The sequence below is a fragment of the Pipistrellus kuhlii genome, unplaced genomic scaffold, assembly GCF_014108245.1.
Source record: "Pipistrellus kuhlii isolate mPipKuh1 unplaced genomic scaffold, mPipKuh1.p scaffold_m20_p_4, whole genome shotgun sequence".
NCBI classification, from domain to species: Eukaryota; Metazoa; Chordata; class Mammalia; order Chiroptera; family Vespertilionidae; genus Pipistrellus; species Pipistrellus kuhlii.
Genome location: NW_023425540.1, coordinates 7,446,323 through 7,461,100, shown reverse-complemented (window position 1 = coordinate 7,461,100; position 14,778 = coordinate 7,446,323). Strand labels below are relative to the sequence as shown.

Here is a 14,778-nt window from a genome sequence, read left to right as displayed (position 1 = left end):
ATTCATTAGAAGCAAGCCACTAGATTGGGCTCACACTCCAGGAGGGATGTGAATGCCAGGAGGCAGGATTGTTGGGGTCCATCTTGGATGTGTGCCTGTTGCCTCAGTGAGGGGAAAATCTAGCATACTGGGAAGAAACTAATAAAAGTGCCTGTTTCTAAGAAATGAAAGAAAAGAACCTTCTCCATTCCATTCGATCATTCAGAGCCAAAACAAATGAACTTGATTGGGCTGGGTTCATAATGGGAGTGGTCAGCTCTATTTTGAGTAGAGGTGCAAATCAAGCTCCAAGTTGAGAGGCTCAGTTCAGAATCAAAGGAACAACATTAAGTAGCAGGTCCAAGGTATGCCTTTGAGGCTATGGACAAGAGAAGGATAATAGGTCAGAAGCCCAGTAATATTCAACCAGTGTAAAAGCAAAATATTAGGCCAGATAATCAGAGAGGTTGTGGATGTAGCTAAGAACAGTAAAAATGATGCTTAGCACTGTCTTGCTGGTGGTTAGGGCTCTGTGGTTTTAAGGACACAGGGCTGGGCCAGACTTTTTCTCTCTGTTACTGAAAGATCATAAAGTACTGATGTATTTTTGGTTTAAGTTCAAATAGAAAATTTAATGGTTTAGTAAAAATGATAAAATTAGGGAGGAAGTACTATTCCAAATGAAATTAAAAGCCATGAAAATACTTACTTTGGGGGCCAACATTAGATATGCATTTTGTCCTAAAATGCATAGTGTTTTGTATTGATTGATGATTTAATTTTCCTCTCCAAATACTGTTTGTATCTGGGTACATAATCCTTCCCCAAATGCTGTGCATGCACTTCAGAGTCATCTAGCTTAGAACAAATATTGATGGAGGTACCAGTGTCTTCTCCTGACCATTAGTTATTTTTAATTTTTATTTGACACTACCTTATTTTGACTTTAATAACATATTTTTCTTAAATGTCAACAAGTAATTTAATTAGAAACTATAATATCTTTCTATAGGATTTTCAAAAATGAATTTCTTAGGCTTTGAAAAAATTGGCATATAACCATATGATAGAATGTTGAAATTAAAGTCATATTGAAACAAAACCCCACTCGTTTCTGGAAAAAGAAATCTAGTTATATATAATTCCATTTCTACTTGCTTCCAGTGATGCCTTCTATTAGATTACAGAAGTAACCAATTACTCATATCCACCCTTTTTCACATACCTGGAAATTAAATTTAAATTTTTTAAAATTAGCACTTATATTGAGTGTTCATCTATTTATTTATACCTAGATGATTTAATTATAACACTTTTTAACCTCACCTTTGTATTCCTTTCTTTACACAGACTCTCTTTTATATTCAGTGATAGTACAGGTTATTTAGTTTCTCAATTTATATTAGCAATTAACTGTACAGCAAATGTTAATATATAGCACTTTCAATCCCTATTAAAATTTGCCAATGTCAGATCCAAACTGTCAGTTCTGCATATTTAGAAAGTCCTGACATTTTCTCCCCATACCATGTACTAAAGATAACTATATCAGGCAGTTCCAGATTAAATTAAACATGACATTTCTGTATTTGGGGGTTACCTTTAACTATTTGGGGGAGAAAAAATCTTATAATTCTAAGGAGTTATCTGTTCCAAATCTTAAAGTTTGTGATTGGCAAGGCATCAAAGTAGTTTTCAAAATATTTTCCCTAACAACCTACATGGTGCTTGAAATCCATATCCTTATGATTTCTATGGACCATTTAATGCTAGACATAAATATATACATACATAGATATAGATATAAATTAACATAGATATGGAATAAAATCAAAGGTAAATATTGCATCATTGAAAAAAATCACTTCAAATAGCTTATCAGACAAAAGCCAAAAGGTAATAGCTGACCAATTTAGAGGGCCATGAGTGTGCATGTGTGTGTGTATGTGTGTATATGTGTGTTTGGGTTGTAGGAGTAATGACCTAGAAGAAGGTGTCCCTTAAGGAATATATCAGGCGTGGGCCACAAGGTGTGAAGCATAATGAACAGATGGGGAATGATGACATCTGCTAATATGTGAAAAATCCAGGAGATATTAATTTTACCTAGTTAGTAGGTCACGCCCAAGAATTAAAGGAAGCTTTAATAATAAAATTATGACTGGAAATAATTTTTCTCTATGGGGTCCAATAATATTTTAAGTGGCTATCTGTACTTACACGCAAATCATACAGTAGTTGCTACATATCTGGAGTTATTTATTTCTGCCAGAAATAAAGAAATATGTTGTCCTTGTTCTTTCTAGGAAGAAATTATTTTAAATTGGGAAGCCAACTCCCAAAAGAGACTTTGCTATTAAGAGGAAGTATCTGAAGGAAATGGCCTTCTAGTTAATTTTTTTAATATGCTCAGTTGTGGTAACTTGCAACCTAATCTATATATGATGACAGTTTCCCAAATGCAGGGTCAGAAATGATGTTAAACATGTCAGCATTGGACTGTCCTCTTGCCTTATTTCTGCTTTCTTTTACCCTCTGACCTCTTGTGTTTTCCAAAGGGTAAGAGGTTGCCGTTCTTACTCTGACCATCTGCTGGTGGAAAGGGCTTCTTTATTCATTGAAATAAGCAGAGCTTCTTTATTCGTTGAAACAAGTCTTCTAGGCTTCACATCAACCCAAAATGAAGAACAGGGGCAACATTATAGACCAAGTATTTGGGAACTGGCAGGTACCCATAAATCCTATTTTGAATGGTCAGTATATGGAAAACCAATCCTAATGAGTACTTTAAATTATTTGTTGACAGAAGTAGAAGATGATTATTTGAATTTTAAAATGTTGATCAGAAGGAATTTTTTATCACTTCACAACCAATTTGCCCTGTTATTATACTAGGCTATGAAAAACTTCCCTGCAGCATGGGAATGAACTTGGTAAATATTGCTTAGTGCTTCCTTTGGCTCATTTGAGGGAGAAATATAGACATTGCAAGAGGGAAAGAGGTTGGAGAGGACGAAGGACTGAAATGTAACCATACTGTGCCTTATTGTTCTTCTAGGATCTCACGATTCTTTCAGCTTCTACATTGACGAAGCCTCTCCAGTAGGGCCTGAACAGCCAGAAACTGTCCAGAATTTTGTCTCTGTTTTTGGAACTGTGGCCAAAAAGCTGATGCGGAAATGGTTAGCCACTCAAACGATGAACTTTACTGGTCAGCTAGGAGCTGGGATCCGTTATTTTGATCTTCGAATTTCCACCAAGCCCAGAGACCCCGACAATGAACTCTACTTTGCTCATGGTTTGTTCAGTGCCAAAGTCAATGAGGGCCTTGAGGAGATCAATGCATTCCTCACAGATCACCGTAAAGAGGTGGTATTCTTGGACTTCAATCATTTTTATGGAATGCAGAAATATCACCATGAAAAGTTGGTCCAAATGCTGAAAGACACCTATGGAAATAAAATGTGCCCAGCGATTTTTGCGCAGGAAGTGACTCTGAAGTACCTGTGGGAGAAGGACTACCAGGTGCTGGTCTTCTACCACAGTCCCGTGGCTCTGGAGGTGGCCTTCCTCTGGCCAGGGCAGATGATGCCAGCACCCTGGGCCAACACCACAGACCCGGAGAAACTGATTCAGTTCCTTCAGGCGTCCATCACCGAGAGAAGAAAGAAGGGCTCGTTTTTTATATCTCAGGTGGTGCTGACGCCCAAAGCTAGCACTGTGGTCAAAGGGGTGGCCAGTGGCCTCAGAGAAACAATCACAGAAAGGTAAGTGTCCTTAAAGTATCAGAGGGAGAATGTTTAAATAATTCATAGAGCTACTAAGTGACAGAGCTAAAATTCACATCTAGGTATATTAATGTCCTACGGCAACCGTAACTAAGTACCACAAATTGAGTGGCTTAAAACTTACGCTCTAGTAGGATTAAAGTAGGACTTGTGGAGGAAAAATCAAATTAGTTAGGGAAGTGTGGAAAATGTTTTTATATATTATATTTACATAGCTCTTCCAAGAGATTCACATTTCACATTAACATATAAAAGGCACTAACTTAGTGGTGAGTCTTATTTAAAGTTAACTAATTCAATGTTTTCTAAGCACATAATTTTTTTTTAGACCACACTTATTAGCAGCCCATGAAATTAATTTTGAAAATTGTCGTAAGCCATCGCCAGTTTGGCTCAGTGGATAGAGTGTCGGCCTGGGGACTGAAAGGTCCCAGGTTTGATTCCCATCTAGGGCACATGCCCAGGTCTTGGGCTCCATCACTAGGAGGGGCATGTAGGAGGAAGCCAAGCAGTGATTTTCTCTCACCATTGATGTTTTTTTCTCTCTCTCCCTCTCACTTCTTCTCTGAAATCAATAAAAGTGTATTTAAAAAAAAAAAAAACCATCTTCAGCACCTGCTCTCTTTGAGAACTTCCCACTGGCCTCTGGCTTTTATAACTGGAATAGTAGAGTTGTATCACTAAAAAGAGAAAGAGAAGTGGGTAACGAGAGAATGTTAAAAGCAGAAATGAGACCAGACCCTCTCTATATAACCAACTTTCTTCTCTCTAGGATTATGTGAAATCTTTGCAGATATTTCTTAACATGCCTGCGATGCTTGTGCTGTAAGCATTCTAGAATGGAGCTTAGTCTCAGAAGAACTATAGAAAGACCTCTTTTTTGCAACCTCTGTTGCAAAGCGTATATCTGAGAAGGGTGTTGATCTGAAACTCAAAGGTGTTGTTTCATCTTATGTCCGTGTATTTCAGCGTTCTGGACGAGGTCTAGAGGAAAAGATCATTGTTAGTGTTGCCTAGTGTCTTGCAAAGATAACCACCTTACCTCTGAGTCAGTCAGTAAAAGAACCTTTCTCTCCCCAACAACACATTACATCTCTTCCCTCCGAAAGTGAAGAGGCCCACAAAGGAGACTCTGCCATTTTCCTCCTGAGGTTGTCCCACAGCTGCCCACTCAGAAATCCTATGTTAACACCAAAAAGTGTCATGAAATTCTCCTTTGGTGGCAATATGAAGTCCTTTCTGGGCCTTAAGAATTTTCATCTGCAAAATTCGAGTTTGAACTATAATAGATCATTTCCAAGGTCCCTTTCTGTTCCTAATTCCTACAGTTGTAAAATCCTGCATTTGACTAGCTTCTCTATAATTGTTTGATGATGTCTAACAGGGTTAGGAAAAGTCTGAGCGCATGCCTTTAGAAAACAGCGTTTGCAGGTGTGGGTGGCTCTCAGGGAAACTGACTTAGGTGCCATAGCTTCCAATCTGGCCACTGGTTCCAAATACTGCAGATGCGTTGTCTACATTTGAGCAATGCCAAAAGACACAGGATTTTATTTCCTAAAGACCTATTTTTAATTTCTTTTTCATATGCCAGTTTTTGCACCTCACCCCCACGGAATTCACACGTTCTTAAAAAGAAGGTGTGCAACTTGAATCAAGTCCTTCCCCAATTTGTGGAAGTTTATATATTAAAGGTGTTTGAGTGGGATTTTTTTGTTGTTGTTGTTGTTGTTGTTAAAAAAAATTGTCAAACCACCTGTCAGAAATTTTAAGAAGCAATGATGATGATGATTATAACAACAACAAGCTATTTTAAAATATTCTCTATCTGTTCAATCCTGTGCTAACTGCTTTATATGCATTGATTGATTTAATATTCCTAAAACTTCCCTCAAATAGCATTGCCATCTCTTCATAAATGAAAGAATGGAACCTTATGAAGTTTCCTGAACTGTGTTATCTGGGTAAATTGCTTAACTTCGTAATTAAACATTCTTTCCATTCTCTCCATTCTTTCTTTTATGAAGAGATGGCAATGCTATTTGGGGGAAGTTTTGGGAATATTAAATCAATTAATGCATATGATGCAGTTAGCACAGGATTGAACAGATAGAGAACACTTTAAAATAGCTTGTTGTTATCATCATCATCATCATCTACATAGTTGACCTATATAAATATTGTCTAGATTAATTTAATATCAATTTATTTGCAAAGACAAGATCATATATGACCTAAATACAAATGGAAAAAAAGAGAAAAATTAAAGGCCAAGATCTATAGTGATTTAAAAGCAAGAGTTACGTAGAAAGATTTTGACCAGCTTTGAAGAGAGGACAGGCTTGTGATGGGCAGAAATGGGCAGTGTGGCTTCCCACATTGAGGGAACAGCAAGAGGAAAACATGGAATTAGGAAATCTGGAGGAACAGAAGTCAGGGTTGGCCAGAGCAGAGTGAGATATAAAGGAACATGAGAGATGAACTTAGGGAAGATTATGCAGCACTTTAAATGTAGTCTGGGGACTCTGAGTTTAAGCACATATGTGCTAGATGTACTAGGAAGATATTGAAGGGGACCAGTCAGAACTAGACCTCAGGGAATGGCACTGAACAGACTGTATAGGGCGGATAAGGATGGAAGATATGGAAGATAACTCACCTGTCCAAACTTGGAAACAAAGTGAGACATCAGGAAGTGAGTGGAAGGTGGGAAAGGTAGATGTGGACATCTCAATCTCAACACCACCAATGGGCTCCCCATTGGAGCCCTGGGGCTACATTCTGTTGAATGACATCCTTGGAGGTGGACAATGTGCAGCCCTACCCACTGACTCCTAGGACTAGTCACTGCCTTGGAGGAAAGGCAGAATTTTCAGGGTGTGGTTGGTTGTAAACAAGCACCAGTACGACCCAGATGGAAAAGGAAGGCAACCACAGTTGTTGAGCTCACATATGTGCCAGGCACTGTGCTTTATAGGAACTGTGTTCATTTAATCCTCCCCACAGCCTGACAAAGTGGAATTAGTAAATCCATTGCAGGTGGAAATGGATCTGATAATACTAGAAATTGAACATATCTAGTACCTTGCTCAAAAAAACACATTAATTTAGCAAAGCCAAGATTATAATTTGGGTTTGTTTGACTCCATGTCTTATGCTTACTCCTGCAAATTAAGAAAAAGTTACATTTTCTAGGAGTGGGTGCATGTTATTATTGATAGTATCTCATTTTGGAGGGGAGATTCACTCTAAGGATTTGGGAAGGTAAGAATGCTAGGAAGGAGGGTGGATGGGAGGGGGGGAATGGGAAGGCTGTGAGAAGAGCAGGTTGTAGAATGTATGGCTTTGTCTCAAGAAAGCAAACCAAGGTAGGATGCTGGCATGGGGCCTCCAGGCCAGCACTGACACGCAATATGGATAGGCAGGGAACTTAGAAGTGATGGGGCTCAACTCCCCCCATTGTGTGCTTGCTGCCCATTTAATTGTTTTCCATTTAGTAAGAAAATTGGGCCAAAGGAATGCTCAATGATCACCCAAGTTACAGAGCTAGCTGGCAGCAAAAGTGGGATTAAAATCCAGATCTCCTGGTTTAAAGGCAGAATTTTGTCCTCCACACTCCAAGGAGGAATGAGGACAGAGGAAGAGATGGACAGGAAGACAAAGCAGGGTTATGGAGCAAGCTCAGGGAAAACATACTGTGGTACCTGAGGCCTTGACTGAGGGTCAGAGGTCAGGCCTGGGGTGGGCCATTTTTGTGCAGGGCCAACCTTCTCTGGATTCTCTCTCTTTCTGCCTCACAAACACAATGAACTCTATTTTTTACATCTAATCAGGACACACCACAGCTCACACCAACATCCTAAACAACATGACTGCTGCCCAATTTACCTGTCATTGCCTGGGCCCAACCAGTACAGGGCTGGCCTCTGGGAAGTTGTTTACCTGTAACATCAGTTATGTCAACAGCTGTGGGGAGCCAAGAAAAGCTCACTGAGAGGTGGGTTGGAAGGCAGGGTGACAAGAGAGAGTGCCAGTCTCTATGAAGAGCAGCTTTCTGCCTGTGTCTTCCCAGGCCCTGTCCCCAGTGACATCAGCACTACAGCAACTGATTGTGGACCAGCCTATTCAGTAAAATGGGAAGCTGTTCCCTTGGGCTCCATATGCCAGTAGAGAGAGAATAACAGGGTGACTGTAGAAAACCAGCATTAGAATCATCAATGTTTACTAGGCACTTTCATCAAAAGATTGTTTCTTTGGCATTTGTTTATCTGAGGCCTTGTTTGTTGAATAGGTGTTATTTCCAATTTGCAGTTTAAGAAACTGATGATCAGAAAAGCTAAATAATGTGTTTAGTGGTGCTATGAGCCAGTGCTGGGATCAATTCAGAATCTAGGTTTTTGAACCTCTAGAAAGAGGAGTCTGGCTTGGAAATGGAAAGGAAACTCCAGAAAGCAACCCCTTCCTAGCCCGAGGCTTGGCCAGCTGAAAAGTGTGTATAGAGACTTTGTTAAAAGGTGAGTTCCTAAGTGGTGCTCCCCAGACCTTCTGATTCAGGGGTCTATGGCAGTAGTGCACATAAAAGCATTCTCTCTCCTTTATTGTGCTGAAGTTGTAAGGTTAAAGTGGATGGCAAATCCTGGTAGGTACCTTTTATCATCTACATCAGGAGAGTTGAAGACTGGAGAGAGTTCTAAGCCGTTGGGAGGTCAGAGATTCATTCAGTTTCTAGTGTGTGAGTGAGTGTGTGTGTGTGTGTGTGTGTGTGTGTGTGTGTGTGTGTGAGAGAGAGAGAGAGAGAAAGAGAGAGAGAGAGAGAGAGAGAGAGAGAGCGCCTATTTTAGTGATTCTTATATGGAATTACTGGGCAGATTGAATTTAATGTCTGAAAAGGAACTAGCCTAGTCTGTGGCCAGCACTCACAGAAAGATGAGAGCAGGTGTTTGATGGGGGTCGGGGAGGGGGGGTCGGGGACAGAGACAATAAGGATGGAGTGCCCATGATGTAGTAGGGATGTTTAGTCAATCAGGTTGAGGCACAATAGTCTGGGGACATCAGCCAGCAAGTGAGGGGAGAAGAGGCTTTTTTGGGGATTGAAAATGAACCAAAACATAAATTGTCAGTAGATAAATAAGAGGTATCTGAATCTAGAAGTAAAATGGGCCGGATCTAGACAGCTCAGGCCTTGTGCCATCTGCCCTCTGTAGACAGGGGTCCTTGGTGTGGAGAGCAAGGCCATTTATCCACTCTGCAGAGACCTTCTGACTTTACAATGTGGAGAAGGGCATGAATGTATCAGACACAGTGTATAATTGAACACCCCAGGTTCATTACTTGCTGTAGTGAGGTTGGACCCACACCATGGGAACCATGAGACTCTTAGTGAGCAGGCGATGGAAAGGATCTCTTGTGGACTGGGGCTTGGGGGTCACTTGGGGAGGCTCAAGGAGGCAGAGATTCTCTGTAGATTGGATCCAGTCAGAAAGCAAGGACAATTCTATAAATGGGTCTCTCAATGGGTCTTACTATAGGGCTAAAGAGAGAATCCTATATAATAAAAGGCTAATATGCAAATATACCAAATGTGGAAAGACAGGTCACTGACAACCAGGGGGCAGACGCTCAACACGGGAGCACTGATCACTGATCAGCCAGAAACCAGGCTCAAGGCTAGGGAGCACAGCAGTGATGATGGGAGCCTCTCCTGCCTCTGTGGCAATCGGACAACCACCCAATGACTCCTGGACTGCAAGAGAACACAGGCCGGGCTGAGGGGACCCCCCCACCACCACCACTCCCAAGTGTACAAATTTCGTGCACAAGGCCTCTAGTAAACTATAATTGGTTTAAAAAATAATAATAAAAAGTCCCAGTCATTCATTTAGTCTAGACAGATAAATGTTTGGCTATTCTGTGGGTGATTTGTTATTGTGCCTAGACAAAATTACAAAGTTTTTCTTTTTATCTTACTTTCCCCATGACTTTCAGTAACCTCATAGGGAGGTTGGTATTCTGGGAGATTATTTATCTGCAACCAGAGAATAGCATGGCCTATTTGTGAGTGTCAGGGTAGCTTCCAGATGTCAGGGGTTGCTTTTTTATTTCTCCTCTCTCTCCACGCCCCCCACCCTCCCTTTCAATGCAATGTGAAGGAAGAAATAGCACTTATTTCCATTTGGTTTGAAAGTCCCTGATGTGAATTAAGCTTTCTATGTGCTTTTTCTTTATGATTCTTTTCCTCATTGAAACAGTTGAGGCTGTGTCTATGCAGAAGCCCAGACTGTTGTGATGATGAGGCAAACCAAAGAGTTGGTGATACCCTAGTTCAGGGCTTGTCTACTGAAAATGTAGACTTCCAATGGAGTCATATTGATCATTAGCTTCACATTTTTTTCTCTGTGATCCTAAGTTTCTTCCTGTGTCGTGGGGCAAGGATTGGACGTGAATAACAAGTATAAAGAAATCCTGGTGGTGGAGGCTGAAGGGATTGAAGGTGTGAAGGAAATGTGAGAACACAGCATTTTGTAAAGGGAATTAATTGCATATTCTTTAATATATGTGAGCATCATGACATCTTTCCCAAGGTCTCACAACTCAGGGCACAGAGGAGCAGAAGGTGAGATGGTCAGTGATCCCTGAATTGTTCTCTTGCTTTTTGTGTCAGGAGAGGCATTTTTTTTCTTGGCTTTGTTTGAATGGGCACCTTGGATGCTATTTGTGTTGGGTGTACTTGGTAGACATGGCTTTGGGTGACTGACCTATTGATTAACAGAGCTGACTCTGACCGTATAAATGCTTTTTTAACTGAGGTGATGTAAGCCGAATCTTCTCTATAAAAGGATAAAAAGGCAAGGAGTTGCTTTCAGTGTGTCACACCTAACAAAATTGTAACAAAAATCTTCAATAATGTACACCCACCGCTCTAGATCATGACATTTCAGCTTTTAATATATCACATTCAGTTGATTAAAAAAATGTTTTCTTCCATAATATTTTCAGTATAACAACAATAGTAACAATATCTGGCCTTGGGGGATTTCAGAAGAAAATACTACATGCCCTAGCTGATATCTGGCTTCACTGTGTAGGGCACAGGTCTCCTGGCTCTTGCTCTCTTGCCTGTGACTATAGCCTTTTGCTAATGAACTTATTGGAAAGTATGAAAAAAGACAGGAATAGCTAGAGACTTGCCTGTCATTGTTGAGTTTTATCTGCAGAAATCACAAGAATAGCTGGAATTTTTGTTTTAAAATATCCCTGCCTCTCACCACCTCATCACTCATTTTCCTGTGACCTCAGCTATTAAAAGAATCTTGCGACTTGTTTCTGGATCTGTGACATCCTGTCCCGATGTCTGTGCCAGTGAGACAGAGATGTGTGACTTCATTAGTGAAGGCTAAAAGCACAGGCTGCCCTTTGGAAATGTATGTGAGATTTGGCCAGGAGAAAACTGAGCGAATTCACCATGGAGTGACAGCTTATCTGAATACTAAACAGAAAAGCCAATCTGAGTTAGCTCAGGTTCAAAAGTAAACCAGTCATGGCATAATTAACACAATAATACTATAAAGGGTTACTTGTGAAAATGCATCCTTAAGATTTTTGGGGGTATATTTTTGGAAGGTTTCATTTATATTGCCTACTTCTCCCAATAAACTATTTGTAATTTGAATAGCTTATCATGAATAGATGGAGAGAAACTTGGTTGAGTATATAGTTTAGTCTAAGTTTGTCAGTTAACAGAAACCATACGTGGACTCAGAGGAGACATGCTGAACTATGGCTAAAAAGCAAAACCTGGAAACTTCGTTTTATTCTAGAGTCCATTTTACATTTACTGGTGAGCAGTTAAGGGCTATTGAATAAACTTGACTCATGGTTGTTCACAAGCAGAGTGGGCTGCCACGTGCATTTTTACAGGGTTTTCTATGACAGAAGAAGTTCACACCTTTGCAATTACACATAGCTCGTTGCTGCTGGCTATGTGCTTACATTTCACCCCTGTGTTCAAGCAACCCCCAAACAGGACATGGCAGAGGATCCTGTGTCCAAGGGGCTCCTTAATGCCACGAATCACCAGCATTGAAATGTCCCTATAGCATGGGGTGTGTATATAAAGGCTGTTTCAATGGCCCACCATTAATCTCCAAAGGAGCCAGCTTTAAATTGAAAATATATATGTGCCTGGTGTGTGTGTGTGTGTGTGTGTGTGTGTGTGTGTTGAAAGGGGTGGAAGAAGTAAAGAAGTTAAGTAGGAACCTAGTCTTCACTTAGCGCCTGGGAGAGTACATTGTTTTGCTCCTGCTCATTAAGGAAGGGTTTCCCAAGTAGTGTGTCTTTATCTTCCAACAGGATAGAGGAAAATTGCTCGTCTACCCAATGTACCTTCTCACCTAGTTTCATGCATTTACTTTCTTTTTGCTTTCTTTAGACCTCATTTTTTTTTTTTGGGGGGGGGGGTGTTTTTCTTGAGGCCATTGTAGTTATGAAAGTGGTGTGTGTGTGTGTGTGTGTGTGTGTGTGTGTGTGTTTTCTGTCCCAAGGTTACATGGCTTATCTTTAAGATATTTGGGAGTTTTTGTCCTTCTGTAGCTCTTGATAAAAATTCAGACAGAACTTAGATATGATGGGATGGAGAGAGGAAGAAAGGAATATAACCCACTTGGTGTCTAGGATGTCACTTATGACTTCAGAGAATTTTAATTTCTTTTCAACAAAGTGGACCAAAGCAGTTTTTCCCAGTGTCCCATCATGAGAATTCATCCATGTACAGAGTAAGCCAGTCCCTCAGTCATGAGACTGTGAAGACCATGCTGTGGGCTTTGAGTGGGAACAGGAGAGGGATGGTATAGTGTCTTATAAGATCTCGCCTCATGACCCTTATCCTGGGGTTACAGGTCAGTCTTCCTGGAATGTGAGGTTTATGTAAGAGTCAGTTAGGAATGGTATAAGATGGAATTTTCAACTGAGCAGTAATATGACCTACAGATTTAATACTCATACTGGCTCAAAGGAAAGAAAGACGACAAAAGTGACTTCTCCAACATCTCAGGACAACAATGCACTCACCTTGGCTGCCCTTTCTTTCCTCACTCATTATAATGTTTGGATCAAATATCAAAAGCATGTTTTATTTTCTCTACTCAAACAAGATCTATTTTTGTGGTTGTCCAACCATTGGCCACTGAAAATGATAAACAGCATCTTTGCTAAGGTAGAAAATTATGCTTGGTTCGGGGAACCTTTCCAGACAATCAGGTTCAGACGAGGCCAACAAGTGAGAGTTTCATGGAGGTTTGGAAGACCAGCCACAGACACTCCACACTGTGTGCTTATTGGAGTTGTTGACAGCTTTTTAAGGTGGGAGGCAAAACCATTATGTGAAAGGGTTCTGTTATGTCCACAAAATTCGGCAAGTCCTCTGAGAAAATTTAATAACTGCATGGTACATATATTATTTTAAAAGTTTCAGGTGGAAAATAAATGCTTTTAGTCTTGACATTCTCTCCTACGCAGTTTATACTCCAAGATCTATTTCTCTGTTATCAAAAGTGCATATCAAATGAAGCACATTCCTTCCTTTATTGAAGTAACTTTACTGAAAGGGAGCCGAGCCATGTAGGGGGCTTCTGAAGGACATGGAGAAGCAACCTTTAGACAAGTGTAGTTGGCCTTGGCACTGTTTTTTCCTCTCTTTTTTCTCAGTTTTGTAGTGAGAAAGGACAAATTTATAGCAACATGCCAAAGCGATAGTGCAGGAAGTCCCAGCTGCTCTCACCCCAGCTGTCTCTGTGATGTAATAATATGGAGTGGGAATAGCACATCGCCCTGAAGAGCACACACATTTTAAGTTGCTTTAATTTTCATGCCAATTAGACTTTTAAGATGCCAAATGCATCTCCAGACAACCTCTGTGACTGCTGAGTATCCTTTAGTAAAGGAGCCTCGGGCAAAGGGAGATATTCAAGTGGCAAAAATAGCATAGAAAAATTTTACTCTTTCATTCCTAAAGAAAAATACATGTGGAAGCATTTACTTTTGGAAACGCAAGGACATAGGGATAGTCACACTGACCTGAGTGAGGGCAACTAAAGAGATTGGGAGTCAGAATTCTCAGCCTAGGACAGGATATTTCCTCATTGTTGGAGGTTGCCCTGTGCGTGGTAGGATGTTTGACAGCATCCCTGGTCTCTACCACATGATTTCAGTAGCACGTACCTCTCCTTGAGTCATGTGTCTCCAGTCAAAAGTGCCTCCAGCCTAACTGGTGTGACTCAGTGGTTGAGTGTCAACCTATGAACCAGGAGTTCAGGGTTCAATTCCTAGTCAGGGAACATGTCTGGGTTGTGCGCAAGAGGCAGCCAATCAATGATTTTCTTTCATCATTGATGTTTCTATCTCTCTCTCCCTCTCACTTCCTCTCTAAAATCAATAAAAATATATTTTTTAAAAAGTGTCTCCAGATATTGTTAAATTGTCACCCCCTGGGTGTATGTGTGAGAGAGAAATGCCCCTGGTTGAAAACCAATGGCCAAGGGCAGCCACTGCACAAAAGATCCCATGAGAGTTGCTTTTCCTGGATCTTCATTTGTTTTCTTGTTAAATAGATGATACCAACTGCCCAGGGATTAGGAAAACATGAAATGTTTAGTTATATGGCTTGTTTTTTGGTTTAAATGAAGATGCCAAAATGTATACATTCCAGTGTCTGCTGCCTTCAGATTAGTCACTTTGGGGATTTCTTTATTTAGCCAAGTGATGCTGAAGCAATTGTAGGATAGTTTGAACAACCTGCACTCATTCAGAGCCAAGTTTAGTAAATAAGGTGGGAGAGCCAAGCTGATGAATGTTGTTTGGAGTCAAAATCCAACTGGAACAATAATGATATCGCTTTTTCTTATGTATCTTATGAGCATGTTCTGACAGTAGTTTCAAAAGAGGAGCCTTACAGAGATTTGGAGTCAGCCTACCATGGATGGGATGAGTGGACAATCATCTCCACGGTAACCGTTCTGAG

At 40.5% G+C, this 14,778-nt stretch overlaps 1 protein-coding gene across 1 annotated transcript in view; it reads left to right on the top strand.

The window, feature by feature from the left end:
* PLCXD3 (phosphatidylinositol specific phospholipase C X domain containing 3) overlaps nucleotides 1-14,778 on the top strand; it is a 115,244-nt gene that overhangs the window by 67,988 nt on the left and 32,478 nt on the right. Inside the window, exon 2 of the mRNA XM_036410439.2 lies at nucleotides 3,038-3,746. Within this exon, the coding sequence (XP_036266332.1) occupies nucleotides 3,038-3,746 (709 nt within the window). The remainder of the gene's footprint in view (nucleotides 1-3,037; nucleotides 3,747-14,778) is intronic.